Source organism: Suillus fuscotomentosus, assembly GCF_016647785.1.
Source record: "Suillus fuscotomentosus strain FC203 chromosome Unknown F5891scaffold_20, whole genome shotgun sequence".
NCBI lineage: Eukaryota > Fungi > Basidiomycota > Agaricomycetes > Boletales > Suillaceae > Suillus > Suillus fuscotomentosus.
Window position 1 is genome coordinate 661,505 of NW_024539532.1, and position 24,830 is coordinate 686,334.

Below are 24,830 nucleotides of genomic sequence, written 5' to 3' on the forward strand. Positions count from 1 at the left end.
CAGAGCAGTCCCTTTAAATTCGCCTATCAAACGACAACTTAAACCAGGCACTTTTCATTAAAAAGGGGTGATGCAATGCTAGATAGGACATACAACGGCGATATCTCGTTCTTCGCCTCCATCGACACTAGCGATCCGCTCAAGACTCGTAAACTTCTGATTCTTTACCTATGCCGCTTCTCTCACCTCCTCACCCTCCTCTAGACACGGCTGACGATACCCGTCTTTAACTATAGACCGTGCTATTCTCTCGTAAACAGCATATGCGTGGGCTTCAGCGTCGAATGCCATCAACCACTCTGGCATGGGAAACTCGAAGCTTTCCCCCGAATCACCCACTTTCGCCCCGTGCCATTTTTCACGCGTACTCTCACCCAACATCTGTGCATCATACACCCGTTGGTACCTGTACAATGTGATCCAGAAGTTTAGTCATCTTTTTTGGTATCAAATTATCTCACATACCGAATCGATTCCCATGCCCTCGTTCCCAATCGAACATTGTCTTTGCCAGCAAGGTTCAGCGTAACCGCTAGCGTTACCCCATCCTCAATGGCTTGAGATGCACCCTGCGCGCTTGATCTGCCAATCACATGCTCAGCAAACGGGCTCCCCATCAATCACCCATACTTCCTTACGGCAAAAATGGGTGAGCCGCATCGCCAATCAATACCACGCGACCAGATTGGCTGAGCCAAGTAGGAAGAGGGTCGTGGACGAGAAGCTTCCAGTCGATGCACGAAGGAGCTTTGCGGATGATGGCAGCGCACCGCGGGTCCCAGTCTTTCACAAGGTCCAGTATGTCTTCTATCTTACCCGGGGACGACCAGTCCCCATCAACAGCTGCGTTATCTCTATAATTTTATTACTATTCAGCTCTGAATATCACGAAAAGTACGATTGACGCACTTGTGAGTGATGAAAAAACAAATCGCTTTACCCCCGCGCGAGGAAACCGCTATAACGTGCATGTCTTGACCTACGAGGAGTGAGCGATGAAAAAACTGGTGGGCAAACCCTACCTACCAACCCACGTGTGAAACTGATCCCCGTGAGTCAGGAAGTTTGTCAATGGGTCTGTCACAATACCGTGCTCTTCAGCATCAAACCACGCCCGGTAAATAGCGTAACCAGAAGGTTTTGAGTTGTCGCGATACCCCTTCGTGATGTTGACCGGTAAGTTGACCGGCAGGATAAATCAAAACTTACGATAACATATTTTCTCGCCAAACTCTTCACTCCATCTGCAGCAACGATGACATCGGCGTCAAAATTTCACCTGTTTGGATTTTGACGCCGGCCTTTCCATTCGCTTCGTCTTCCCAGTATTCTACGACCTGATGTCCCATGCGAATCTCGATGCCCAAGGACTTCGCATGCTCAAACAGGATTTCGTGAAGAAGCCCTCGATGACCATTGTAAGCGAACGCTCCGAAGAGCGGCCAGGTCATCTTTTGTACTTGAATGAGGCCTCCGAGGTAGTCATAGAGGTGCATTGCGTCTGCGGAACGGGAGACCTCCCATAATCTGTTGTAAATTTAATTATTTTGATCAAAAAAATGAGGCCTTTTCTGTACCTTTCATGGAGGCCCCATCTGGCCAGGATGCGACCAGCATTTGGGCCGAGGCTTAACAGCTAGCACTTTGTCAGTCCTCGATCTGTGTATCATCGCCCCAAAGAGACTCACGTCGCCTTTATTCCACTATCAGATGAGAACAATAGATGTGCGATAGCCACTGACCTAGTTGCTTCAATTCAGGCACTTTCTCCAGGATCATAACGCGATGACCCTTCCGTTTGCATTCGATCGCACAAGCAATACCTCCAAAGCCAGCGCCGACAACGATCACATCAATTCCTGTGGCACGAACGTCACTGCTAGGAAGAGGTCCGTGGTCCTGGTGTTCAGCCATGATAGTTGATTGACACAATAGCGAACCCTTGTATTATAAACACTCTAATGGGGCACGTGCGCCACGCTATACCGAAGATGGACGGAGCGATGGTCGGTCATTACGATGGCGGACTAACAGTCTCTGGATCACAAAAATGTAATCGCCGGAGCACCTTATCTACACCCGTATAGGGGGTACCGAGTAACACTCCGTCGCGGTTGACGGCGTCTTTTGTGTCATTATGTGAGGTGGATGACATGGGCGTCATATAACCAAAGGGCTCACCCTGTGTCATCGTTACGCCGTAGTAACGTCGGGTTTAATTGCTTGATTGTACGTGTGTTGAGAGCCGATGTGTCCGAGGGAAGTAAGGCCGAGAGAGAGAGAGCTGAGAAAGGAAAGGACGATACGGCCGAAGAATAGAGCACATCGAGTGCGAGCGTCTCCAAACGGAGAACGTCGACGACGTGTCAACGTCGGCAATCTTTTCGTTCTTTAAGTATATATTTTTCATCAAAGCTATTGCTGGCAGACTCACCGTATAAGAGGACGCTGTTTTCGTCGAAACGTCTCAGATTCGAAACGAATACTGAGACGTAAGTACAAGTCCCACTGTAACGTTCGAGCGCAAGCGCTGACGTACATCTAGTCGTACCTTTGTTCTAGGTACAAACAATTGTTAATAGAGATTCGAAACGAATACTGAGACTCGTACCTTTGTTCTAGCGTGTCGTAAAACCTCCCGCGTGTATCGTTCCTCCACAGGTTATGAGCCCTGTCTCCTCCATGGACTTGTCGACTCCCAGCACCAATTCAAACCTTTTTAACATCCCGAAGCTCGCCGAAGATGGCTCGAACTGGATAACCTACAAGGAAAGGACGTTAACGGCTATAGGTGCACGAGGACTTACGAGATATACCGATGGACGAGCTAAAGAGCCTACGCCTTTCGTAAAGAGCTCTACGGGGGCCGTTACGAAGCCGGATGGTACAACACCTACGCAGAAAGAAATCGATGAGCTCGACGCAAAGACCGATGAGTATCAACAAAAGAACTCACTCGTAAAACAGCAAATATTTTGCACGATCACAGATCGGCTGCTGTTACGTGTCCAAAAGTTAGCATCCGCGTCCGAAATCTGGAAGGAAATATGCCACATACATGAAGGCAAAACCGAACTCGTCCAGATAGATCTGAGACGGAGGCTCCAGGAGACGAGGTGCGAAGAAGGTGGTGACGTCAAGGCTCATTTTTCAGAGCTTTTGCGCCTGAGGGAGTCGTTAGCTGGAATGGGGGTAGCCGTCATTGATACGGACTTTCATGCCATCATCCTAGGGTCCTTACCTGAATCCTACCGGCCGCTACTGTCGTCGATGAACGCAGCGGCCAAGATAACGAAAACTCCCCTCTCGCCCTACGAACTCATCACCATCATCACAGAGGAATACGAGCACCGGTTACTCACCGAACGACGTCCCAACAAACGCGGGACCAACAGTGCGCTCTCCGCGAGAACAAATGCAGGGAGGAGCACGAGCTCGCAGAGCTCGGCTCCAAAATCCAACCCCGACGCAGTCTGTACGAACTGCGATCGTAAGGGCCACTGGAAGAGTGACTGTTGGCGAAAAGGTGGAGGAAAAGAAGGTCAGGGGCCGAATCAACGGCAGAGACAAGGAGGACGCACCCAAAAACAAAGTGCCAATGTAGCCAAAGAGCCGGAGCCAAAGGACAACTACGCTTTCGCTACGTCAGACCTCGCAGTCATAGCAAAATCGATGGACGTACCTCCAGAGCGCCGAGGAGCAATAGTAGACTCCGGCGCGACCTCTCATTTCTGCCCGGATAGGGCAAAATTTGTATCCTTCGTCGAGATCGCCCCGCAGAAGATATACACTGCGAATGGAGCTACTGTCAATGCGACAGGACGAGGAGACGTGAGGATGGACTTACCGTTGGGCTCGAAACGAACGACCGTGACGCTAAAAGACGTCCTATATGCCCCCTCCATGGCATTTACCCTTATCTCCACCAATAAGATCGCCTCCGCCGGTTTGGCCGTGCTGTTCGAAGGAGGAATGTGCAGGATACTGTCTGCTCCCCCCGAACGAAGGACGATCGCAGAAATACCCCAAGTCCAGGGACTTTACGCTGTAACGTCCGACCGTAAGCATCGTGCCAACGTCGCCAGGACAAAGCTTACCATCAATGATGTCCATCGTGCCCTAGGGCACGTATCACATGCGGCCCTTCTTGACGCAGTCAAGAAGGGCCTAATCCTGGGCATAGACATAGATCCGGCGCCCGCCATCCAGTTCTGTGAAGTCTGCGTGAAAGCTAAGTCAGCTCAGCAGTCCTTCCCAAGAGAAACGAAGATGCGCGCACTTACATACGGAGAACTAGTCCATACGGACCTCTGGGGACCGGCGCAGACGACGAGTTTGGGAGGCTGTAAATATTATGTCAGTTTCACGGACGACTTTAGCCGGCAGACGCGACTCGAGTTCCTCAAACAAAAGAGTGACGCACTTACCGCGTTCAAGTCCTATGAGGCATGGGTGGCCCGTCAATCACCAGGTGTGCGCGTGCGCAAAATCCGTTCGGACAGAGGAGGAGAGTATCTGAGCGCCGAGTTCGATCAATACTTGCGTCAGCAAGGTATAGAGCGGCAGCTAACAGTGCACGACTCACCCCAACAGAATGGTGTCGCCGAACGACTCAACCGGACACTCGTCGAGCATGCGAGAGCAATGCTCCTAGGCAGAGATATGCCAAAGTACCTGTGGGCCGAGGCCGTTAGTTACGCCACTTGGCTCAAGAATCGCCTACCTTCAAGGGCGATCCCAGGTAGCACGCCCTACGAGTTGGTGCGCAAGTCCAAGCCGGACTTGTCGCAGGCCCATGAATTTGGGGCCAGGGTCTTCGTCCATATGCTGGAGGCTGGTAAGCTGGAGGCGAGGGCGGAGGAGGCAGTTTTTGTGGGGGTAGACGCTGAAAGTAAAGGATACCGGGTGTATTGGCCCGGCAGACGGCGTGTCTCGGTGGAGAGGAATGTGACCTTCACGCCGATCCTGGCAGCCGATGGTATGCCGGACGAGGGGGAGTCTGCTGTAGTCAACGAACATAACAGCGGCAACGGTAATAATAACTCACCTAGTAGCGTCCAGCCCATCACCATGCCACAGCAACCTCAACCTTCTACTCCTAAGCAACCCCAACCATCTACTCCTCAGCAACCTCAACCTTCTACTCCTAAGCAACCTCAACCATCTACTCCTCAGCAACCTCAACCGTCTACTGCCCAGCAACCTCAACCATCTACTCCTGAAGCGAGGTCGACGAGGGTAAGACCACCCCCAGGGTACTATGCGGCGCTGAATGAGGGCCAAACGGCAGCCCTAACCATGGAAAGCCTGTTGGAAGCGTCAGAACTCGACCTCTTGGATGAAGAGGCGCATATTCACCTAGCATTGGCCGCCGTCCAACCAGAACCGACCCTCCAACAAGCCTTGAAGGGCCCAGACGCTGCAGAGTGGCAAGAAGCCATCAATTACGAAGTCAGTCAACTCGAGAAGCTAGGTACGTGGGAAATCGTAGACGCACCTCGAGGCGTAAACCTTATCCCATGCCATTACGTCCTGGCCACAAAGCGCGGGCCGGACGGCGAGAAGCTGAAGCTTCGCGCGCGCCTAGTTGCAAATGGGCAGCGCCAGAAGTACGGGGTCGATTTCTTCGAAACCTTCGCCCCCACGGCCAATATGAGCACAATACGTGCAGTCCTAACGATGGCTGCTCAGCACGACTGGGAAATACACCAAGTCGATATTAAAAGTGCGTACCTATATGCGAGTCTGCAGGAGGACATATATATGCGAGCGCCCCCTGGATACTTGAAGGATGGTCAGGAAGGGAAGGTACTGAAGCTGAAAAGAAGCTTACCTGGACTCAAACAAGCAGGATATGAGTGGGCGCAGGAGCTAGCTGGAGCCTTCAATGAAATGGGCTTCAGCAGGTCAAAAGTAGATCAAGCCGTTTTCTACAAACGCACCTCGCGCGAACACGTCGTCATCACCGTCTCTGTCGACGACATGGCCGTCACCGCCAACCATATATCCCATATCCATCGGTTTAAGTCCGAGCTGCGCGCGCACTTCGAGATTAGCGACCTAGGGGAGTTGAGCTGGTTATTGGGGCTGAAGGTGACGAGGGACCGCGTAGCACGCACCTTGACACTTTCACAGAAGGCATACGTCGAGACGATCCTCGAAAGGTTCCACCTGGAGGACGCGAAGGTCCTGCACACGCCCATGGAACCAGGTACTGTCCTTTCCATAGATCAGTCCCCTGCAACACACGCCGAACTCCAAGCTATGCGAGACATACCATATCAACGCGCGATCGGTTCGTTAATGTACGCAGCTACGAGTACCCGGCCAGATATCGCTTTTGCGGTGGCAACACTGTCGCAATTTATGAGGAATCCGGGGAGACCCCATTGGGAGGCCACCAAACGCGCCCTGCGGTACCTGAAAGGCACCGCAGACTATGAGCTGACGTTGGGATCCAGCGAGGGAGGAATTGAGGCGTTTGTCGATGCCGATTGGGCATCGCAGCCACATAGGCACTCCATGAGCGGGTACATCGTACTGCTCCATGGAGGCCCCGTTTCGTGGAGCGCGCGCAAACAGCCTATCATAGCCCTGTCAACAGCTGAAGCTGAGTACATAGCGTTGACCAGCGTGGCAAGGGAAGTACTTTACCTGCAACTCCTCATCCGCGAGCTCTACGACGTCCAAGACCTCCCCACACCCATCTTCTGCGACAACCAAGCTGCTATAGCGTTAGTCTCGACGGGAAAATTCCAATCGCGCACCAAGCACATAGACCTGCGATACCACTTCGTACGCGGCCACGTGAAGGACGGTACCTTCAAGATAATCTACTGCCCCAGTGACGACAATGTCGCGGACGCGTTCACGAAGCCATTGGCACGTCCCCGACTCCAGAGGTTGAGGACATTGATGTGTTTGGATAACGCTCGAGGGGGAGTGTTGAGAGCCGATGTGTCCGAGGGAAGTAAGGCCGAGAGAGAGAGAGCTGAGAAAGGAAAGGACGATACGGCCGAAGAATAGAGCACATCGAGTGCGAGCGTCTCCAAACGGAGAACGTCGACGACGTGTCAACGTCGGCAATCTTTTCGTTCTTTAAGTATATATTTTTCATCAAAGCTATTGCTGGCAGACTCACCGTATAAGAGGACGCTGTTTTCGTCGAAACGTCTCAGATTCGAAACGAATACTGAGACGTAAGTACAAGTCCCACTGTAACGTTCGAGCGCAAGCGCTGACGTACATCTAGTCGTACCTTTGTTCTAGGTACAAACAATTGTTAATAGAGATTCGAAACGAATACTGAGACTCGTACCTTTGTTCTAGCGTGTCGTAAAACCTCCCGCGTGTATCGTTCCTCCACAACGTGGACTTGAGCTATTTTGTGCGCCAAGTACTGAGCGGCCCTGACATCACCAGTACTTGGCAGTATCTTTCCAGACGGACTGATACATCCTGTTTCGGAGTTTTAAGACGATCAGATGCACTTTAAGCATCTTTACCACTCACTAGCGATATTAGAAGGCAAGATGATGAGCGAATCAGTGATTCGGAAGGAGAACTGAGCCTGAGGTGTCCGATACGGTATTGAATTGATGAGTCCAAGTGCAAACTTGAAATGTCAGGTCATTTCTGGAACGCCCAAGTTCGAAGTGCTTTCGATACTAAGATCTCTGCCAAAGTATGGTGATACGAATGTCGCTCATCAGACTTTACTGGTAGGAAGCATGATGCCGGAATCCGAAAACTACTCTCGATACCTATAGTGACCGAAGTCCACTGCTACTGCGACAGACCCTGCCCCTTTGGTAAACAAGGTAACAAGTTCATTATATAGTACAAACGCTTGATACGCAAACCCCCGGGTCCTACGGTACCACCAGATCAGCGAAAGGCTGCTAATTTGGTTATTACCGTCCAGCAGCCAGGTTTCACGCTCACTCGGTGGGCTATTAAATCATAGTGCTCCCGCCTGGGGCCAGGCCTGATGCGTTTCAAAAGACTTGTACAGTTATTCGATTGCGTACCAAATACCCTTTGCCACCTTGCCTGCCTCGCACCAGACCTAGCTGCAGATTTCTAATTCGGCCATCGGGGTCCTTCACCAAGGTGCGACACGAAATGCAAAGTCCTCTGACTCTTGTATTCAGTAAAGGATCTACCCTTACATTCTCGCATGGCGAGTGATGCAAGGTAAATGTCGATCCTTTTAAAAGCTGTCGTCCAGCGTTCAAAAAAAATCATCCTGAATGAATGAGTATTTTTCACAGTCGGCGACCGAAGAGGACGAGAACAATATTCTTGTGTGCAGCACCCAGGCTGGCCAATACAACAACAACAGGAATAGCCATCGCTCTGGCGGGTTGTACCGTTTCTAGATCCTTGTTGATATGAATTCTATTTTAGGCTTCATACGGTCCAGTGAGCGCGAGTCAGATATGTTGGGTTCGAATCGTAAATCATTCGGAAACGAGTGTAAAGTGACACTGTATCTCCACCCATGTGCAAGGTTTTGCCTCTTGGTGGATCGACAATGGGAGAATATACAACACCTCCGTCCTCAACCAAATTTTAGTGAGCAAGCCTCCAAACGATGAGTCGCTGTCGCTCCTTGGTAAGAGTGCGGTGGAATAGCACCAGTATAGAAAAGGGACAGCTCCCACACCACCTTTTTCAGGTTTGCGGACGACATCTTGAGGGTGACGAATTGTAGGGAGTTGAGGAATACGATCATGGGGAATGGCTAGGATGCAACAAGTGTAAGTAATTACGCTTCAGGCCACTACCTGCACTTTTTTACCTGTCGTAGCAGCAAATGGGGCTCCGGGAATCCTGTCGACTACACGAATAATTAACCCGTACGCTAACAAGTCCCGCATGAATGCTGTAGCGGGGAGGTCTGGCGCAGGTCCTTGGGAGCGCCGGCCTCGGCGCAGTGGCAGGAGTTCTGGCTCGTAGTCGGTGGTGTAGTAGGATCTGACGCAGGTCCTCTGGAGTGTCAGGCGTCCTGGCACAGTAGCAGGAGTATTGGCTCGTAGTCGGTAGTCCTGCATAGACAGCCTCCCGTCTGGCCTTGGTTCCCCTTGCAGTCCTTGCCTGTTCCAATGCGTTGACAGGCACTATCGTCGACATGTCAAATGCCATCAGCACCATGCCGTCTCGACCACACTCACCCGAAAGATAGGAGAGACGTTTGTTGAAGTGTCAAAATAACGAGACGAATATGAACAGATCAACATTGCTGTCGCAACGAATCGTAATCGCGAAAATGCAAGCATGAATACTCGAATGACGCACCCCATAAAGGATCTGGTTGCTGAAAATCAGCACTTTTCGTGCACCAGATTCTTGCTGACATCAGAATAGTCTGACTCCCGTGGCAGATAAACCGATGAGGTAAAGCGAGGGCTCTCGAACAAGCGGGGCTTCATCAATACCACTATCGACGTGAGCATACGAAGAGACCTGACCGTCCTTATTCCGAGAAAATTCAAACAACACACCGCTCGTACTTGGCTATTGAACAAACTTGCTGTATTAGGAGAAGTCGCTTGTTCACCAGCCGTAGGGGCCTAATATGGCGCCAAAACGGGGGTGATGTCTTTGTAAGACTACATAGCTCGTCCACCGGTCGATGCGAACAGTAGCCGGTCGTTCCCACAACTTTTTGTCTTGCGTGCGGACGCACGCAAGAGTGAAAGGGAGCAAACTGATTTCAAATAAGGATCTGCGTACGGATAAACAAGGATGCCTTGCCATAATAGACCCTGGGCAACTCCCCGCGGTCCCGATACCTGACAAGTGAAGAAACAACTAGGGGTGTATAACGCCTCGGTCCTAACAGCAATAAGACTCCTTGGGATTGATCGTTCACTGTCGGCGTCCAAAAAATGGATCCTGCTGAAGATCAACTTGCAGCAATTTAGGTCATGGGTTTCGATTCGGACCTTGAGTTCGCCTGTGGGATGGAAACACTGCCCTCGGACATATCCTTCAGCATCGGGCCTTTTGATGAGTCAAAGGCACAGATAGCGACGAAAGAATCGGAGGTGAAGTCACAGTCTGGGGCAGGTGGAAAGTTAGCTTTGAGCGCTCAAGCCTTCACAAATACGGCAATCAATTTTTGATGCTGCCTGGATGCTTCACCTCGTTCTACAAGGCTTTTCAAATTCCAGATTTCGACCGCAGCATATTTTCCGACGTCTGCGGCTGTTGGACACAGGTCACGGCAACTAAAAAAATGCAGCGTTCATGACTGCAGGACTGCCAAGCATAAGCCATCGGAATGCCACCACCGCAGTTTGATGAAGTGAGCGAATATTGGTCGTAAAGCGTGTCATCTTCATTATGTGAACATTATGGAATAGCCTGAGCGGGTAGGCGCATCTCGTTTTGGTACTGCGGGTCTAATATGGGTAAGGTGGGTGGATTGAGTGCAAAGTTGGAGTGAGACATACTCCGCTAAATTGATACGAACAATTTTTTATGAGCTCGTTCTTGAATTGCGGTCATATATATCAACCACGACTTGTGCTACATACCGATCGTCTGTGGATGTGATGTTTGACGACACCCTGACCCTCACAAATCTACACGTATTCAAGGTGACTGGCGCGTGAAAACCACCACCGATGATGACTGCTCCATAGCCAATATATCTCTGTGGAAAGCACAGTGCTAGCAAGTGGCCCACATGATGATGTGAGAATATGACATGTGTTTGTCTGGCCCGTACTATAGCTGGATCTGGAAGCCATAAGTCGTGGATGGGTGGAACTTCATATATGTTCTGAATCTAGTCCAACAGCACACTGCAGAGTGTTCAGTCAACGGTTGACGTTCATGATCAGGTGATTACAAGACTGAGACAGGATAGAACGGTTCCAAATGTTACCCGGACTTGAATGACTAAGCTGGAGTCTAAATTAAACACATGCTTGCGCGTGACGATGTTATTAGTCCCGAGTCCAACTGCTCAGTTACCTTCCCTCAGGCCGACTCCCAGGGTTCATCCACAAGTGTTAACATAAATCTCGACTCCACAATGGCATCATCAAGCGCGAGAGCAAGGCTTCTTGCTAAGAATGATAACGACGTTGTTATTATAGCCGCTGTGCGGTCTGCTCTCACCAAGGTACCATTACTGTTACATGGAGACCTAGACATGGGTGCAACTTACTCCTTATAGGGCAGGAAAGGTGGCTTCAAAGATACTCGTCCAGAGGAAATCCTGTCCGGCGTTTTGAAAGCCGCCTATACTAGAGCCACGGTTAATCCAGCCCTTATTGAGGATATCGCTGTCGGAAACGTCCTACCTCCCGGCGGTGGTGCCGCTGGTGCTCGCATGGCCGCCCTTCATGCAGGAATTCCAAACACAACTTCAGTCAACACTGTGAATCGTCAATGCTCGTCTGGTCTTGCAGCTGTCAATCAGATTGCAAACGAAATCATTGCTGGACAAATCGACATCGGCATTGGTAGGCAGTGATTTTGTATATTATCTATTGTTACTAAGAAGTCTTATAGGTTCTGGAGTTGAATCCATGACGTTTGGATACGGCGCTGGATCCTTACCCGATGGCTGGTCAGATGAGGTCCTCACCAGCCAAGAAGCAGAAGACTGTTTGATTCCCATGGGTATCACTTCTGAGAACGTCGCCTCGGACTTCGGCATTTCTCGCGAGGTACAGGACAATTTTTCAGCCGAGTCCTATCAAAAGGCTGCCGCTGCCCAAAAAACCGGAAAGTTTAAGGATGAGATTGTCCCTCTGAAGGTCAAGATAACTGATCCAAAAACTGAAAAAGTTTCTGAGATTGTCGTTGACATGGACGATGGTATTCGTGATGGTGTCACCGCAGAGAGTTTGTCGAAACTTAAGCCTGCATTTACGAAGAATGGCACGACGCATGCTGGTGGGTTTTTTGTGATACCTCTTTTAGACTGTGCCATCTAAACTTGATATAGGGAGTGCCTCACAGGTATCTGATGGTGCAGCAGCTGTAGTCCTTGCTCGCCGCTCTGTTGCCAAGCGGCTGGGTCTTCCCATTGTCGGCAAATACGTCACTTCGACAGTCGTGGGTGTACCACCGCGTATCATGGGTGTGGGTCCGGCATATGCCATCCCTAAAGTCCTTGAGAAAACGGGACTCTCCAAAGACGATGTCGACTTCTACGAAATCAACGAAGCTTTCGCATCACAGGCTGTGTACAGCATCCAGAAGGTTGGCTTGCCGTTTGACAAAGTGAATATCAATGGGGGTGCGATCGCGATCGGACACCCACTCGGATGCAGTACGTGTCTTGTAACTCTTGCGTATCAATTATGTCTTGATCTATTCTCGTCACAGCGGGAGCGCGTCAAATTGCTACTGGTCTCAACATCGCGAAACAACGTAATGAGCGAGTGTTCGTCACCAGCATGTGTATTGGCTCAGGAATGGGCATGGCAGCTGTGCTTGTCAGTGAACATTGAAACTTCCAGTATTAGTATCATTATACGTAGTATACGTATGTTGTGTATTATATGACTTTCGATCTCTCATGAGACCTTTTTCAACTTGGACCACACGTCAGTCTTTACAATTTTCAATGATCTTGTGTCGATGCGAAGAGGTATGGTTAAAGTCAGCCACTTGTACAATTTTCATGGATCTTGTTGATACAAAGAGGAATGTAACAATTACTAGTACAGATGTCCCTCCCATACGGGTCGCCAATGACCTCTGGAATGTCAGGACGAACTTGGTGAAAGGATTCTTCTCCCTGAGCTGTATAGGTTCAAGATTCTCCAGTAAAAAATAGTCCTGAAACCAAGGAGAAACCCAAATATCAACCCGCCAGGTGAACTTTCGATAAAGAAAAATGTTTAGGTGGATACACGCATTAAATACCTCTAGTGTTCCCGCGCACGGACCATCCTGCCTACACGCATATATATCGCAAATTTGCACTGTTGGCTTTTCTTCACAGTCACCTCGATGTTGAAGTTGGCGTCTTACAGTTTGGATGATGGACATACCACTTCGTTACTATTTACTATCGAGCATATGGATGGATGCAGGAGCTGGGCATGCCGTTTATCACTTATTTATTATTACTGATTGAACGGTCAATCAGCGCCTGGCACATCACAAATTTATTTTTACTGGTGTTACATACCAACAATGGCCATCCGCTTGTATCTGAAGAACTGAATCGAGCCGATCACGGACAATGGACACGCTTCACATGCACACCCGTGATTTTGTCATCGACCCTTCGTGTGTGTGGGTCGTTTCTGGCAACATACAAAAAACCTACAAGATCTTTCAACCTGACGTTCGATCACGTCACAAGGGTGACAGCACCCTGTTTCCTTCGCGTGGTTAAGGCTACTCCCGTGCGCGTGAAGCTTCGTCTGGGACTCCGAGTCACCAGTAGTCAAAACCCTCATCGCTCGGATATTTGATCGCCTACTTCTCCATCACAGTCTGACTCTTACTGGACTCCACCCACTCCATTTGATGACTTCCATCTTCTATTACGAGCTTTGTTCCGTTGCTTATTTTGGAGGCAATTCACGTTGATCATTCGGGCCTCATGCGTTTTTTTCGGATCCCACTCGCAAGAAGACAAAACATTGCGTACATTTTAGTCGTGTCCGAGAATTGCGCAAAGTGAATACCTATTACAGGGTTATCACGCTGTGATTATCGGGAAGCTCAACATCCCTGCTCGATTGCAGGTGACGTGTTGTAAGTTGTACATTTACTTGTTTCATAATAGGTTTTGAGAGATTGTCTTGCCACGCGACGCGTGTAGATTGACTTTGCCATGGCACTTAGATTGCAATTTTAGCACAAGACTTGCTAGATGCTGGGTACAACGACAGGGTTGTCTCCGTCATCTGCTACGGCAGTAGAACTATTGTTGAGTATCTCAAGTTGTTCTCGCGTGTCGTTGCTGCTGATACTGTGCACTTTGTATTTCGGCTGACGGCAGTGCTCGTCTCCCGTAGTTGGACCACACAAATGGAAGACAATCGTTCCACCTTAATTATGCAAGAATGCTAAGGTACTTTTTGTGCTTTTTTGGCCATGATCAAGTGACGTCCTGTCATTTCGTCACTCGGAAATCTCCCCATTTTTCCAGAACGGCCTGGATGTGACCGAATGGGTTGCGTATGCATTCAAGCATTACTACCGCTCAAAAGCCCTTGATTCTTTTGCAAAAAACTCCATGAGTAGATCGTGGCGCACGGGCTACGTGTTCAGGTTTGGATCCGGGTTATCTGGCTGGTCACGACAATATCCAAATACCCGTTATGGTTCTTCATACACCCGTTAAAATCTTGGCGACCAAGGATGGGCTTGAACCTTCAAAGAGATTGTTAAAGGTTAGATTAATTCGCCCTCTTGCGATAAGTGAGTTCCGTTTTTTTTAGTATCATCCTCATGGGTGATAATGCGTCTGGTTGTTAGAGTGCGCATTCAGGGAGACATTGGCCGCGTATTCACTCACTATATCATACCGAGGTATAAGTGCTTTTGGGTAGCTCCTTCCAAGGCGGGACAGGTGGTGTCGAGCCAATTCGTACGCCAGGCTGTCGGATTGATCGAGAGGGCCTAAACACGCCCATGGGTGCGCCCTCCTGGTCGAAGAAGTGGTCCTCTATCGCCTACACCGCAGCACGCCCTATTCCTTCTTCAGTGTTATCGAAAGCTCTCATGGAATTCGCATCCCTTCATACTCACTTTCCGGATCAAGTACAGATCACCCACTCGAAGCTCCTCACTTGGTAGGTAATTCCCGCAGCTTTTTTTGACACGCTTGCGAGTATAATTATTTAATCAATGTCCCCAGTTTGAAGTTGACCGACATCACCGTCGGACTCTATTGGCCCAAACCTTGCGGTTACACTTGCGCGTCATGCCCTGAACTGCAGAACGGAAATGGAAACATATTTATTTCCCCACTACGGGGATTATTCTGCTGTCGCCATTGATTTGGACGTCATGAATGAGGTTGCTCTATCACTCGGATACTCTCGGAGCATGACTTCATAGTAAACGCCTATCTCAAAAAAGGCTTATCTGGGCCGTCTCGTTATCGGCAGCAGACACACACCGGACACCGACTTTAGCAGTTTCCCTGAACGTCGTTCATTTAATGTGGCTAGCAATAACGAAAGCGAATGGTGGCTGGCTCGGCAGAGGGGGGCGTGACATGCCAAGCTTCATAGCTTGATGAGGCAGTATACGGGTTTATGCCTACCCTGGCTGTGGCGTTATGAGCAAGAACGCCGCGAAGCCTGTGTGGCCGCCGCGGAATAGCCTACCTCGGATTGAGATGCATTCCTTAGCCGGAAGTCGGACAGTAACGTCGCTTTCTATTCTTTCAATAACCGAACAGTGACTTGAATGGTATTCTATAGACTAGCTCGGACTTCGATTAACGGAGGCACTATCAACTACTAGCAGGGTCGGCGATACAAATCTAAACTCTATTTTTTCGCATGGGCGTCCGGTTATTTGAATGCCGCCGTATAGACCCTTCATATTTTTTTCATGATAATAGAGCTTATTTGCAGGGACTATGGTTCGCGACTTCAACAAACGGACTCATGTTGCGGACATGGGGTGGTTGGGGAATGAACCGTGATGAAGGCAGTCCGCAGCGCGTGATCGCCGGTGACAGGATCCATGAACTGGACGACTCTTTACGCATGCTTGGAGGCATCATATGTCTTAATGACATCATCCAAATGACAACGCGAGGAGTGGCGTCGATAGCTTGCTGCGATTAGGTGATAATGCCTTTTTCATTTTTGATCAGGGTGCTGTTACCTATGAATGACGTGGAAACTTGAACTTTGTCTTTCATAGGCTGACCCCAGTTGGCCAAGCGAAGAGACTCGCACGTCGTCGCAACGGAAACGTCGTCAGATTGACGATATCGTATGATGAACGTGCGTACTCGGTTTATCACCGTATAGCAACTTACTGTACTGCATGAACAATTGAATACATCCGGGCCGATCGGAGAGTTAACTTGAATGCAAATCAGCTGCGCTGGTCGTGAAGGAGATAAAGTAGCGAGGCAACTCTCCGAGTTTGATGCCATGCTGCTTCTGCGCGCTTTACACGAGGTGAAATTGCAATCCACACTTTCATCGATTTAATACCAGGCTAGTGGGCCCAGGGGCTGTGGAACACGTGCAGTTTTACAAGGAGGGCTGATTGCTATATTTGCGGCGTTAAGGCACATGGTTCACTTTGAATAATCGATCCAGACTAACGAGCGAATAGAAAAGGTGGATGGCAGGCTTCTCTATGGAGTATCTCCTTAAGCGAATTTGCACACATGCTGTCAGCCATATGATGTCAATAGGGACGGGCGATCTGCAGTCACTTGGCTCAGGTAAAAGCGGCGTTAGGTGTTTCCTACTTTGTATTTACGTCGCTAACGTCAAGCAACAAAACGATTGTGGGGAAGGTCTTCCCCCACGACACCGCAGTAATTTTTCTCCGTTGATGTAATGAGAATAGAATATCCTGATGGAATCCTACTAGCGTCGGGACTATGATGACGGAGATTACGGAACAGGCGCTCTGGAGTTAGCGGCCTAAAATTGTCCGGGCGGCTTTCTGTGGCTTCCTCTGAAATTGATAGGCTTTCGCGGAAAGTGAGAAGATGTCGGACGGAGGATAATAATATCACTGTGGTATGAATCTCTCTGTTCCAGCAGGTAGTTTGAAGAGGAAACACGAAGTAGTTACCATGAGAAATGGCCACACGTCAGCTGTAAATAGCTATTAGCAAGGCGGATGGTACGCGATTCAGTCATAATTCGAAGACATGGAATTTTTTGAAACCCGAGGGAAAAGTTCGTATGACAATAGGTCGCGGTATCGATGGTCCCAAACTTACGATACACACGATGGGATGTGGGCGTCATTCGGATATTATGCAACGCTCTAAGAGGAGCGATTGTTACCAAATATACATGAAGAGTATGCAATGGGCGCAAAATGATGGCCCATTCACAAGGTTAATGATCAGTTTGAACTCTAGCCTCATGTATGACGCACCTGAGAGGAGTCATGTGTCAAGGGAGGGCAACCGCGAGGCAGTCACCCGACGATGCTGATGATGATGATGATGATGATGATATGATAAGAGATGGTAGGTTTCCAAACGGATTGTGGATAGACGCCCAAGGGTAAATAAGGCAACTATGTATGGCCTGAGATGGAAATGGAGGTACGTATGATCCGGTGGATGAGGGCAACTACCGTGTTTTCCGGTAAACGCGGGTCTACGGACATGAAAGAGCGGTACATGCCCGCGAGTGCTGCGGGGGTTCATATGGTGGAAGGACCGAGAGATGGACCTATCAGAAAGAGCACAGCTGTGGGTAGAGTTGTGGTCAGATAGGATTCGAAGTGGAAGATAGGATTCGGATGACAGCCGGACATACGCGGATACTCGGAATGAGCCGAAATCAAAATGCACTTAAAGCTTAATTCCACACTGTCATTAGCAAATCACCGGAACTGAATTCGTGCCTTGTAGCAACAACGCTTGCTATCTTCAAAAGTTCCGGGACTAAACCAAGGTGAACGTTTGCACTGTCCTTTTATTATATTTTCCTTTTGATGGATGGTTCTAATACTCAGCCGGTTAACAGCCGAGGATATCGGAGACTAGCGGACTCTAAGCTAAGGTTTGTTGGAGTTTGTTGGTTACGAACCTGAGCTCAGCGATCACAGGCTTAGTCTGATCAAGGGGCAGGCTTTTCAGCTTGAACGTAACCTTCATTGAAGCCGTACACACCGATCGATTGGCGCAAGGCCCGGACTAGGGCTTCTGTCACTATCCGAAATTTCTCTTTATTAGTGACCTTTTTGCTGAAACACTAATCCAAATTCCCCTTATATAACCGAACAGCCACCCTGCTTCAATTTAGTCACAGGCAACTAGCTCTAAAATCATTCTCCTCTTCTTTCCGGTTCGTATTAAATGCCCTGTCGATCCTGATTTCTCCACCCCACTGATTCCGTCCACTATGGACACCAATAGGCAGCTACCTGACCCAGCCAGTCATCATCCCCCCCCTCCACGTTTAATGGCCTCGCCACAGACCCGTCCTATCGCCCCATACCAGCAACCATCCTTGCCTTCTATTCGTCAACTCCACCCCTATCTTCCACCTTCGGGGATGGCTCAACATTTGCCCCCTAGCGATCCTTCTACTTACACATACCCACTCCCAAGTCCTTATTCAGGGCCTTCTGGCTCCTCTGAAATTCAGCAACTTCCCTCACAGCATGCCCTATACGGTCGTTCTGAAATGATCGACTCAGAGCCTGAAGGTGAGATAGAGCAGCAAGGTCCAGCTAAAAAGAAAAGGCGACGACAAGCTCTGAGCTGTAATGGTAAGTCTTATTTATTTCAATTTAAAATTATGTTGCTCATCGTTATCGATTTCAATCTTTGCCCTCTTGTTTATGTCCTTACTCTTTTTATCCACATCACGCGATCTTTAAAGAATGTAAACGGCGTAAGATTAAATGTGACAGGTTGGCCATCATAATTGTCACCACGTCGCCGTGCTGTTTTGACTTTGCATTTACAGAGCTCAGCCCTGTGGGCCATGTACTAGGCGTGGTGAACAGTCAAAATGTCAATGGCGAACCTTAGAGCCTGTGTAAGTAGTATCTATCCTGTTTAGAAACTCCTGCCCTCATAAATGTCCAGTGACAAATACGTCACTCGCACTGAGTATGAGGAACTCAAGAACAGGAGTAAGGCTGAATACGACGAACTGAAGTCAAGACTTGATCACCTTGAATCCGTGGTCGCGCGCCTTTTCCCCCCACCAGCCGGCCCTGCCAACGTGCCCATGTATTCAATCCCTGCTGATATTTCAGGGGCGTCGTCATCAGACAACGTAACCTCCTACCATTCAGCCCATTCGTCCGCGGGACAGGCATTGTATGTTGCTTCATCATCTTCTTTCACCCAAGACCCGGGAAAATCACAATCTTACGCCGGCTCTTCCTCACCTCATATCGCGGGATCTGGAATTAGTCATGGACCTTCCATTCCATCCTCCTCCTCGAATACCCAATCAGTCGCACAAAGTGCAGGCCCATCTCATCTCCGCCATCCCTCGGACGCCAAGTCTCCCACTATCGTTAGGCAGTCCCCGCTTTCGTTAGCTTCCATCACATCTCCTTACAATGCTGATACTCAGCCAAAAAACTTCCACGCGCAGACGTTCAGAATACTGGGCGAGCGTCTGCGCCCGGTTCGAAAAAGTTGGAAAGGCCCAGTGGAACTTCTTTGCGGCATCCTCAAGCGATGGAACATGCTGCGATGTCCGGCTCAGCAGGCATTACAATGGAAGGCCCGTCAATGTCACCAGGGACACACCATTTATCGTCATCGAGACGTTATGGTGATCCTTCCGTAGGGCGGGAAGGGGGGGATAACAGAGACCGAAGGCAAGGTCCTGTAGAGCGATAGACTCTTCCGGCATTTCGCCGGCTCATAGGTTAATTCTGATCATCATTGGTGGCATTTCAGTTCTATTCATTCTGCTCACACTCCACACCACGCGTCAACCTTGTATGAGAAATACGTTCCGCAGATTCCATTCCCGGTACGCCGGACATGACTTTTTCGCTTTAATTTGGCGATCGCATACCCCACCCAGCCTCGTTTTTTCTGAGCATCTTTCACGACACAATTACGAGATTTTGTATTCTAGTAATACCACGAGTCTACTAAGCCTATCCTAACCATGTCAGTAAATGTCTCTAGCGCAGATCACAGTGATCCCATATAGTATTTTGGAAACTGGCGCAAGGCGTGATTGATTATCTTAGTCCCATACTAACTTTCCCTGGTTGTCCACGACAGCTTGCATGCCGCCGCTAGTTTGCTTACCCCCTCCATGGCGTGATTGATTGATTATCTGTTGACGCTCCAAAGCACGCCTGCGTTCGGCAAGTTTCGCCTGTCGTTCTACTTCGGCGTCAGCTTTAGCATCTTTCAAAATCTGGTTTCTTTTCGCATTTTGTCGCTGTTTCTTGGTTAACGTCCCTGGAACTTGCTGCACAACTTGCGAAGGCGTGGTCGAGGGTCGCGATACTTCTACGGCCAGCTGTTAGCTTCATGACAAGGTTAAAATAAAATAAATAAATTACTCGGGTGACCCTTGCCCTTGACGATGCCCCATTCGCCATCGTCCTCCCCATCTGCGTCGTTTAAAGTACCGCTGCTGGCATCCACATCCTCGTAATCCTTCCAGGAAAATCCTGGCGCCGGGGCCTCATCGGCCCGGGGTTGTACACGCATCACACGCGCTAAACCAGGATAACCCGGGCGCTCGAGCATGCTTCACGAATAACATCACGAGGTGGTCCAATGAGCATATGGGGCTGAAGAACCGACAATTAACTGACTCATCGACGGTTGTTTTCCTAGGTTTAGGCAAAAGCCTCTCAGCCAGCGTTCGACGCTTATCTCCTGGGGTGCCTGCGTCCAGACTAGCAGATTCGTCCTCATCCGTAGGTTCGGCAAATCCAGAGTGGCCGGTTGATGGACCCACGTCACTGCTGGTCATATCCGTTGTTATCGCAAGTATTTGATTGTCTGATCTAGTAGCGGTCTTAGGGCCTCGTGCTGTCTGACGGGTGTCTATCCGCATCCACGAAGAATCAGTATCAAATGACGGAGAAGAAGACCGTATTTGAGGCGTGCGCAGCTGCTCGTCCTGTTTAGGAGAAGACACTTTGCTAGGCATGTCAAAGGATGTTTTGGGAACATCACCGCCTGACTGCGATGCCAAGGAAGCTGACAGTCGTTCAGATGCAACGTCAAGTGCCGTCCTCGTTACTTTCTGCTTCTCCTTCTTCGTCTTCGTCTTCTTCTTCGTTGCCTTGTTCTTTTTCACCTGTACGCTTTGGTCGTCCGAGCTGGGGGAGACGGCGTCAAATTCCCCGGGAATAACATGCGGAAATGGAACGACAGTAGGGTCAGGCACAGGATTGCCATGCGCAGACGTTGCGGTGGCGGTGGGGCTACTAGTGGCGGTGGTGGCGGTGATGGAGGAGGTGGTACTGATGGACTTCTCAGACGGCTTTGAGACGCCGGCAGTTTTCGGTGTCTGTTTCTTCTTCTTGCCTTTCGTACCTTTTTTACTAACCGTCGGGGGTTCAGAGGTACTGCTTGGTGCGCTAGAGCTGGAGTATGTGAGGTAGCGATATGTAGCAGCCCCTGCGATGCCAGCCACAATAGCCCATTCGAACGATGTGTGGCTAAGTGTCGAACCCATTAGGATGGAGAGTCAAATGTTTGGAGATATCGGTAGACGTGGAGAGAACAATGCAACTGGGGTGCCCGCTGCGCGCTTGAGAGTTTCTGGTGACAACTGGGCCATGTGACGTTGACGTACGTGTCATTTGGTCGCGTCCGCGTCAATAGCCGTCAACAACGCGTTGTCATGCGCTCGGGAAATCATTACGACTGTTTGCGATTGCGCGCCCATGACCGAAAAGGAAATCAGTGCAACAGCCTGTGGCCCATCCAGAGATTGGTGACTCATGCTATGAGTCAATGGCGGTTCCAGGGTTCCAGTGGTCTGTCACTGCTGTGCCCAGCTATTTGGCATTACCTGGGGGATTTTGGCAGTTCATCACCTGCCATGGATTTGAGAGAGACAAGTAAAACGGATGTGAAGGATGTCCCCAGCGTCGTATAGATCATGAGCGCGAGAGATGGGTTTGGCACACGGCTGTAATGAGGGTAGTTATATTAGAAACGCTGGGACAATCAACATCGTTTAACTTGAACAAATACATGGACAACAGGGTATTGCTACTACGGAACAAAGAACGTTAAACGACATCAAGACCTATTATAATTAGCTCATTTAGATTAGAACTGCATTACATAGTAAATGTGTCGCTGGGTATCATATCGGTGGAAGCGTGGCCGGTGTATCATGAAAGCTCAGAGTAGCCCGAAAAGCGTAAATTATCTGACTCAAGTTCGGCACCACCACCGAGGTGGAGCGTTCCTCCCGCTTGCGCACTACGCTTGAGGAGATCATCCCAGATATCAGCCTTCTCGCGCTCTGTGAGGGGTGGAGGGCGGGCGGCTTTGAGTTCGCGGTAGTTGACGGCAGACCGATGCTGAGAGGACGACGAGTCTTTGGACGCGGAAGTGGATGACCTTGACCGTGTCTGAATCTTAGCAGTAGATGCGTCGCTAAGGGTACTGGGCGCCCGTAGAGATATTCGTGAGTTGGATTTTTCATCAGTAGTAGTAAATGTGGATTGGGAGGGCAAATGTTTGCTCTCCGACAACCTCCTTGAGCACGCCACACCTCGAGCAGGCCGTGGTGGTGGAGAAAGTGAGGTATTTCCATCGGGAAGTAAATGAGTGTGTGCGGCCGTAGACGGCTTCTCGACAAGCCTGCGTGTTCTGAGAGACGTTAATGAATGAATGGGGTGCGTAATCGGGGATGTATGTATACGTGGCGAGGTTTCCTGCTGATCATCACCTTTGCCTTCTGCGGTTGGCGTGGCTCGCCCAGAATAGCTTCGACCGCTAGAACTGCTTCGATCGCTAGAATTACTGGGCCTGCCAGAATATGACGTCGTGCCCTGAACTTCTGTGTAATCACCTATAATTTGGTGGAGCTCCCGTGGGGAGACAATATGGCGATCCCCCATGCTGGGAAGACGCGGCACAGTCTCCTCTCCATATGAGGAGACTGACGATCCCCTCGAGTGTGACATACGAAAGAAACTTGCCGAAGCTATTTCGGATGAATTAGGAGAAGACGAGGACGTTGCCATGCTCGGCCGTGGGCCTGAGCCAGCGATACTCCTTGGCATAGATACGCTGTAAGATCTATGTGACGTGGCCTGCGCGTCTGTTTGCACCGTCTGGGACCGGGGAGGGGGTGTGTTGAGTAATTCTTTTGGAATGGCAGGGACAGGTGGCACAGTCGTATCAGCGTGAAAGCGCTCACGAAGCCCGCCCGTGCTGATCCGTTTCATGAGCTTCCAAATCTTAGAACCCTCTGACTTGCCCTGCAGGTCGGTCGCTGAGCGGATGTGGCCCTTACCAGACTCCCCTGCATTTGTGAGCTGTCCGCGGTCATTGAGAGAGCAGAAAGAATGGCCGTCTTGTAAACTTGATCGGCCAATTGAAGGTTCACGTAAGGGAGACTCGTCAGCCTTAACGCCTCCTCCCGTTGCCTTCTTCCATTTACTCGACATTCTTCTCGAGAGGCTTCCCTTCCTCGAAAGGCTTCTACTCGGATCGGAGTGAAGTGTTTGGGCCCGCTGTTCGGCAAGGACATGAGCGTGCAACGACCAATTTCTGTTATCATCCGGCCCTCCCGCAGTAATTCTGAATTCAGACTGGGTGCCGTAGACAGTATAATATGGGATAGGAGAAGGCGATCGAGGGTCGGGTTCAGAAGGTCCTTCGGTAAGCTGCACTGAAGATCCGTCGTGTCGTTCCTTGTATGGCTGAACAACACTCAATGAAGTGTCTTTGGACGTAGAATCATGGGCATAATGCGAGGGGGAGGCAGACGTCAATTTCCGTCTTAGTTCCATCTCTCGTTGGATTCTTTCTTTGGCCTTCGCAGACGGCTTCCTACGAAGAACATTTCGCTGCTTTTGGTCCTTCTCCTTTGTAGGCACAGAATTGGTAGACAATGAAAGGCTGTCTTGGCTTATGAATGGCGGGCTGGTGGAAGGCGAAGTGATCGCCCTCGTAGGATGATCCGGATGCGAGTATCCGGGGAATGGCAAGCCGTGGGGATGGGGTCTGGGCTTTGGAGGGGTTGGGGGCCGCGAAGGTAAGGATGGGCCTGATAGACGGGTGGGGGACGGGAGTGCAGGCTTGCTAAGGAGGAACTTGATGCCCATAGCAACAGGGGACTCAGGGGTCTCCAGGGTAGCGACATTGGGTGAATCGGGCACGGCGCGGGGATGGGGAGAAGATGGACATTTTGACGCACGTTTGCGAGTGACGCCGTGTATAGGGAGAAGATCAGATTCAGTAATGGATCTGGACCGACCGCTTGTAGCCGGGGACGAAGGAGTACCGAAATATGGACGAGATGACGTTGCAGGCACCCTATTGTCTTCGAATACTGAGCGAGGATCGGTTATAGCGCTGGCAGATTCTGATGTGAATGACGATTGTGAGTCAGTAAAGCGACTGCTGCTGGCATGTGCGGAGGACGGGGAGGTGACGGGGCTAGACTGAGCACTGATATTGTGCAGGGATGCAAAGGGGGGAAGGATGCGATCTGGGGTATTGTGGGGTACATAAGGATGTCGTGAGCCGGACCTGGGCAGGGAGTGGGGAGGGGTAGTTGGTTGAGCGGAAGATGAAGGAAGGGGTTCGTGTTCCAAGGTTCGATGATGGTGGCCGACTTGATAGGAAGAATGAGAAACGGCACGCTTGCGTGTAGTTGAATTGATAGGGAGCATAGTAGTTGCGTAAAATCGAGTGAAGCGATCAAGATCTGTTAGACAGGCCTAGACATAATAGTATATGAAGATTAAGAACGGTTGGAAGTAAAACGGACACTCACATGATGATATGGGAAAAGAGAGCAGTTAGACGCCTGAAAGAAAGTACGTGAAACTAGAATTAGGTTACGGGAGGGCGATCCGCTAGAACGGTCTAGTTCGGTCTATGGAAAGGCTACACGAGGAGACACACAAGTTTAAAGGAGCGTAATGAAAGAATGTGGGAAGACTCAGACCAGAGAGCGCAACGCCAAAGTAAACTATATATAAGACTTAAC

General features: G+C 49.9%; 7 protein-coding genes across 7 annotated transcripts; 3 read left to right on the top strand and 4 right to left on the bottom strand.

Annotated features, from left to right (window-relative positions):
• Positions 1-37: 37 nt before the first annotated feature.
• F5891DRAFT_1028204 (monooxygenase) lies at positions 38-2,329 on the bottom strand. The gene is made up of 10 exons (XM_041361463.1): positions 2,182-2,329; positions 1,739-2,124; positions 1,578-1,628; positions 1,280-1,527; positions 1,210-1,244; positions 1,027-1,159; positions 910-979; positions 639-854; positions 466-582; positions 38-406 (listed from the first exon to the last, which is right to left on the bottom strand). Exons 2-10 carry the CDS (start codon positions 1,912-1,914, stop codon positions 169-171), a joined length of 1,284 nt encoding a protein of 427 aa, XP_041227405.1. The 5' UTR covers positions 1,915-2,124; positions 2,182-2,329; the 3' UTR covers positions 38-168.
• Positions 2,330-8,462: 6,133 nt separating this feature from the next.
• On the bottom strand, positions 8,463-9,361 carry F5891DRAFT_979312 (uncharacterized protein; the record flags this gene model as incomplete). The annotated part of the gene is made up of 4 exons (XM_041376870.1): positions 8,463-8,746; positions 8,804-9,122; positions 9,177-9,244; positions 9,301-9,361. 4 exons carry the CDS (start codon positions 9,359-9,361, stop codon positions 8,463-8,465), a joined length of 732 nt encoding a protein of 243 aa, XP_041227406.1.
• Positions 9,362-10,971: 1,610 nt separating this feature from the next.
• On the top strand, positions 10,972-12,616 carry F5891DRAFT_1144365 (Thiolase, N-terminal domain-containing protein). The gene is made up of 5 exons (XM_041364976.1): positions 10,972-11,137; positions 11,192-11,480; positions 11,530-11,916; positions 11,969-12,295; positions 12,352-12,616. Exons 1-5 carry the CDS (start codon positions 11,048-11,050, stop codon positions 12,474-12,476), a joined length of 1,218 nt encoding a protein of 405 aa, XP_041227407.1. The 5' UTR covers positions 10,972-11,047; the 3' UTR covers positions 12,477-12,616.
• A 600-nt stretch (positions 12,617-13,216) lies between these two features.
• On the top strand, positions 13,217-14,987 carry F5891DRAFT_979314 (uncharacterized protein; the record flags this gene model as incomplete). Its single annotated transcript, XM_041376871.1, has 9 exons — positions 13,217-13,263; positions 13,307-13,382; positions 13,677-13,737; positions 13,841-13,965; positions 14,135-14,225; positions 14,257-14,406; positions 14,427-14,517; positions 14,538-14,780; positions 14,846-14,987. 9 exons carry the CDS (start codon positions 13,217-13,219, stop codon positions 14,985-14,987), a joined length of 1,026 nt encoding a protein of 341 aa, XP_041227408.1.
• Positions 14,988-17,923: 2,936 nt separating this feature from the next.
• On the top strand, positions 17,924-19,891 carry F5891DRAFT_233052 (uncharacterized protein). Its single transcript, XM_041371025.1, has 5 exons — positions 17,924-17,993; positions 18,065-18,420; positions 18,534-18,564; positions 18,621-18,692; positions 18,743-19,891. The coding sequence occupies exons 2-5, from the start codon at positions 18,111-18,113 to the stop codon at positions 19,458-19,460; spliced, it is 1,131 nt and encodes a 376-aa protein (XP_041227409.1). The 5' UTR covers positions 17,924-17,993; positions 18,065-18,110; the 3' UTR covers positions 19,461-19,891.
• On the bottom strand, positions 19,534-21,326 carry F5891DRAFT_1221533 (uncharacterized protein; the record flags this gene model as incomplete). The annotated part of the gene is made up of 4 exons (XM_041369437.1): positions 19,534-20,143; positions 20,197-20,387; positions 20,455-21,072; positions 21,121-21,326. 4 exons carry the CDS (start codon positions 21,324-21,326, stop codon positions 19,872-19,874), a joined length of 1,287 nt encoding a protein of 428 aa, XP_041227410.1. The 3' UTR covers positions 19,534-19,871.
• A 333-nt stretch (positions 21,327-21,659) lies between these two features.
• Positions 21,660-24,646, bottom strand: F5891DRAFT_233077 (uncharacterized protein). The gene is made up of 2 exons (XM_041371026.1): positions 24,615-24,646; positions 21,660-24,558 (listed from the first exon to the last, which is right to left on the bottom strand). Exon 2 carries the CDS (start codon positions 24,508-24,510, stop codon positions 21,994-21,996), a length of 2,517 nt encoding a protein of 838 aa, XP_041227411.1. The 5' UTR covers positions 24,511-24,558; positions 24,615-24,646; the 3' UTR covers positions 21,660-21,993.
• Between the last annotated feature and the right edge of the window lie 184 nt (positions 24,647-24,830).

Excerpts from the sequence above, each read along its gene's own strand:
- F5891DRAFT_233052 (XM_041371025.1), top strand. The coding sequence starts at position 18,111 with ATGGCCTCGCCACAGACCCGTCCTATCGCCCCATACCAGCAACCATCC. Across the intron at positions 18,565-18,620 it reads CGTAAGATTAAATGTGACAG|AGCTCAGCCCTGTGGGCCAT; the intron begins GTTGGCCATCAT and ends TTGCATTTACAG. Across the intron at positions 18,693-18,742 it reads TGGCGAACCTTAGAGCCTGT|TGACAAATACGTCACTCGCA; the intron begins GTAAGTAGTATC and ends ATAAATGTCCAG.
- F5891DRAFT_1144365 (XM_041364976.1), top strand. The coding sequence starts at position 11,048 with ATGGCATCATCAAGCGCGAGAGCAAGGCTTCTTGCTAAGAATGATAAC. Across the intron at positions 11,481-11,529 it reads ACAAATCGACATCGGCATTG|GTTCTGGAGTTGAATCCATG; the intron begins GTAGGCAGTGAT and ends GAAGTCTTATAG. Across the intron at positions 12,296-12,351 it reads CGGACACCCACTCGGATGCA|CGGGAGCGCGTCAAATTGCT; the intron begins GTACGTGTCTTG and ends TTCTCGTCACAG.
- F5891DRAFT_233077 (XM_041371026.1), bottom strand. The coding sequence starts at position 24,510 with ATGCTCCCTATCAATTCAACTACACGCAAGCGTGCCGTTTCTCATTCT.
- F5891DRAFT_1028204 (XM_041361463.1), bottom strand. The coding sequence starts at position 1,914 with ATGGCTGAACACCAGGACCACGGACCTCTTCCTAGCAGTGACGTTCGT. Across the intron at positions 1,629-1,738 it reads GAATTGAAGCAACTAGGTCA|CCTCGGCCCAAATGCTGGTC; the intron begins GTGGCTATCGCA and ends CTAGCTGTTAAG. Across the intron at positions 583-638 it reads GCGGCTCACCCATTTTTGCC|ATCAAGCGCGCAGGGTGCAT; the intron begins GTAAGGAAGTAT and ends TGTGATTGGCAG.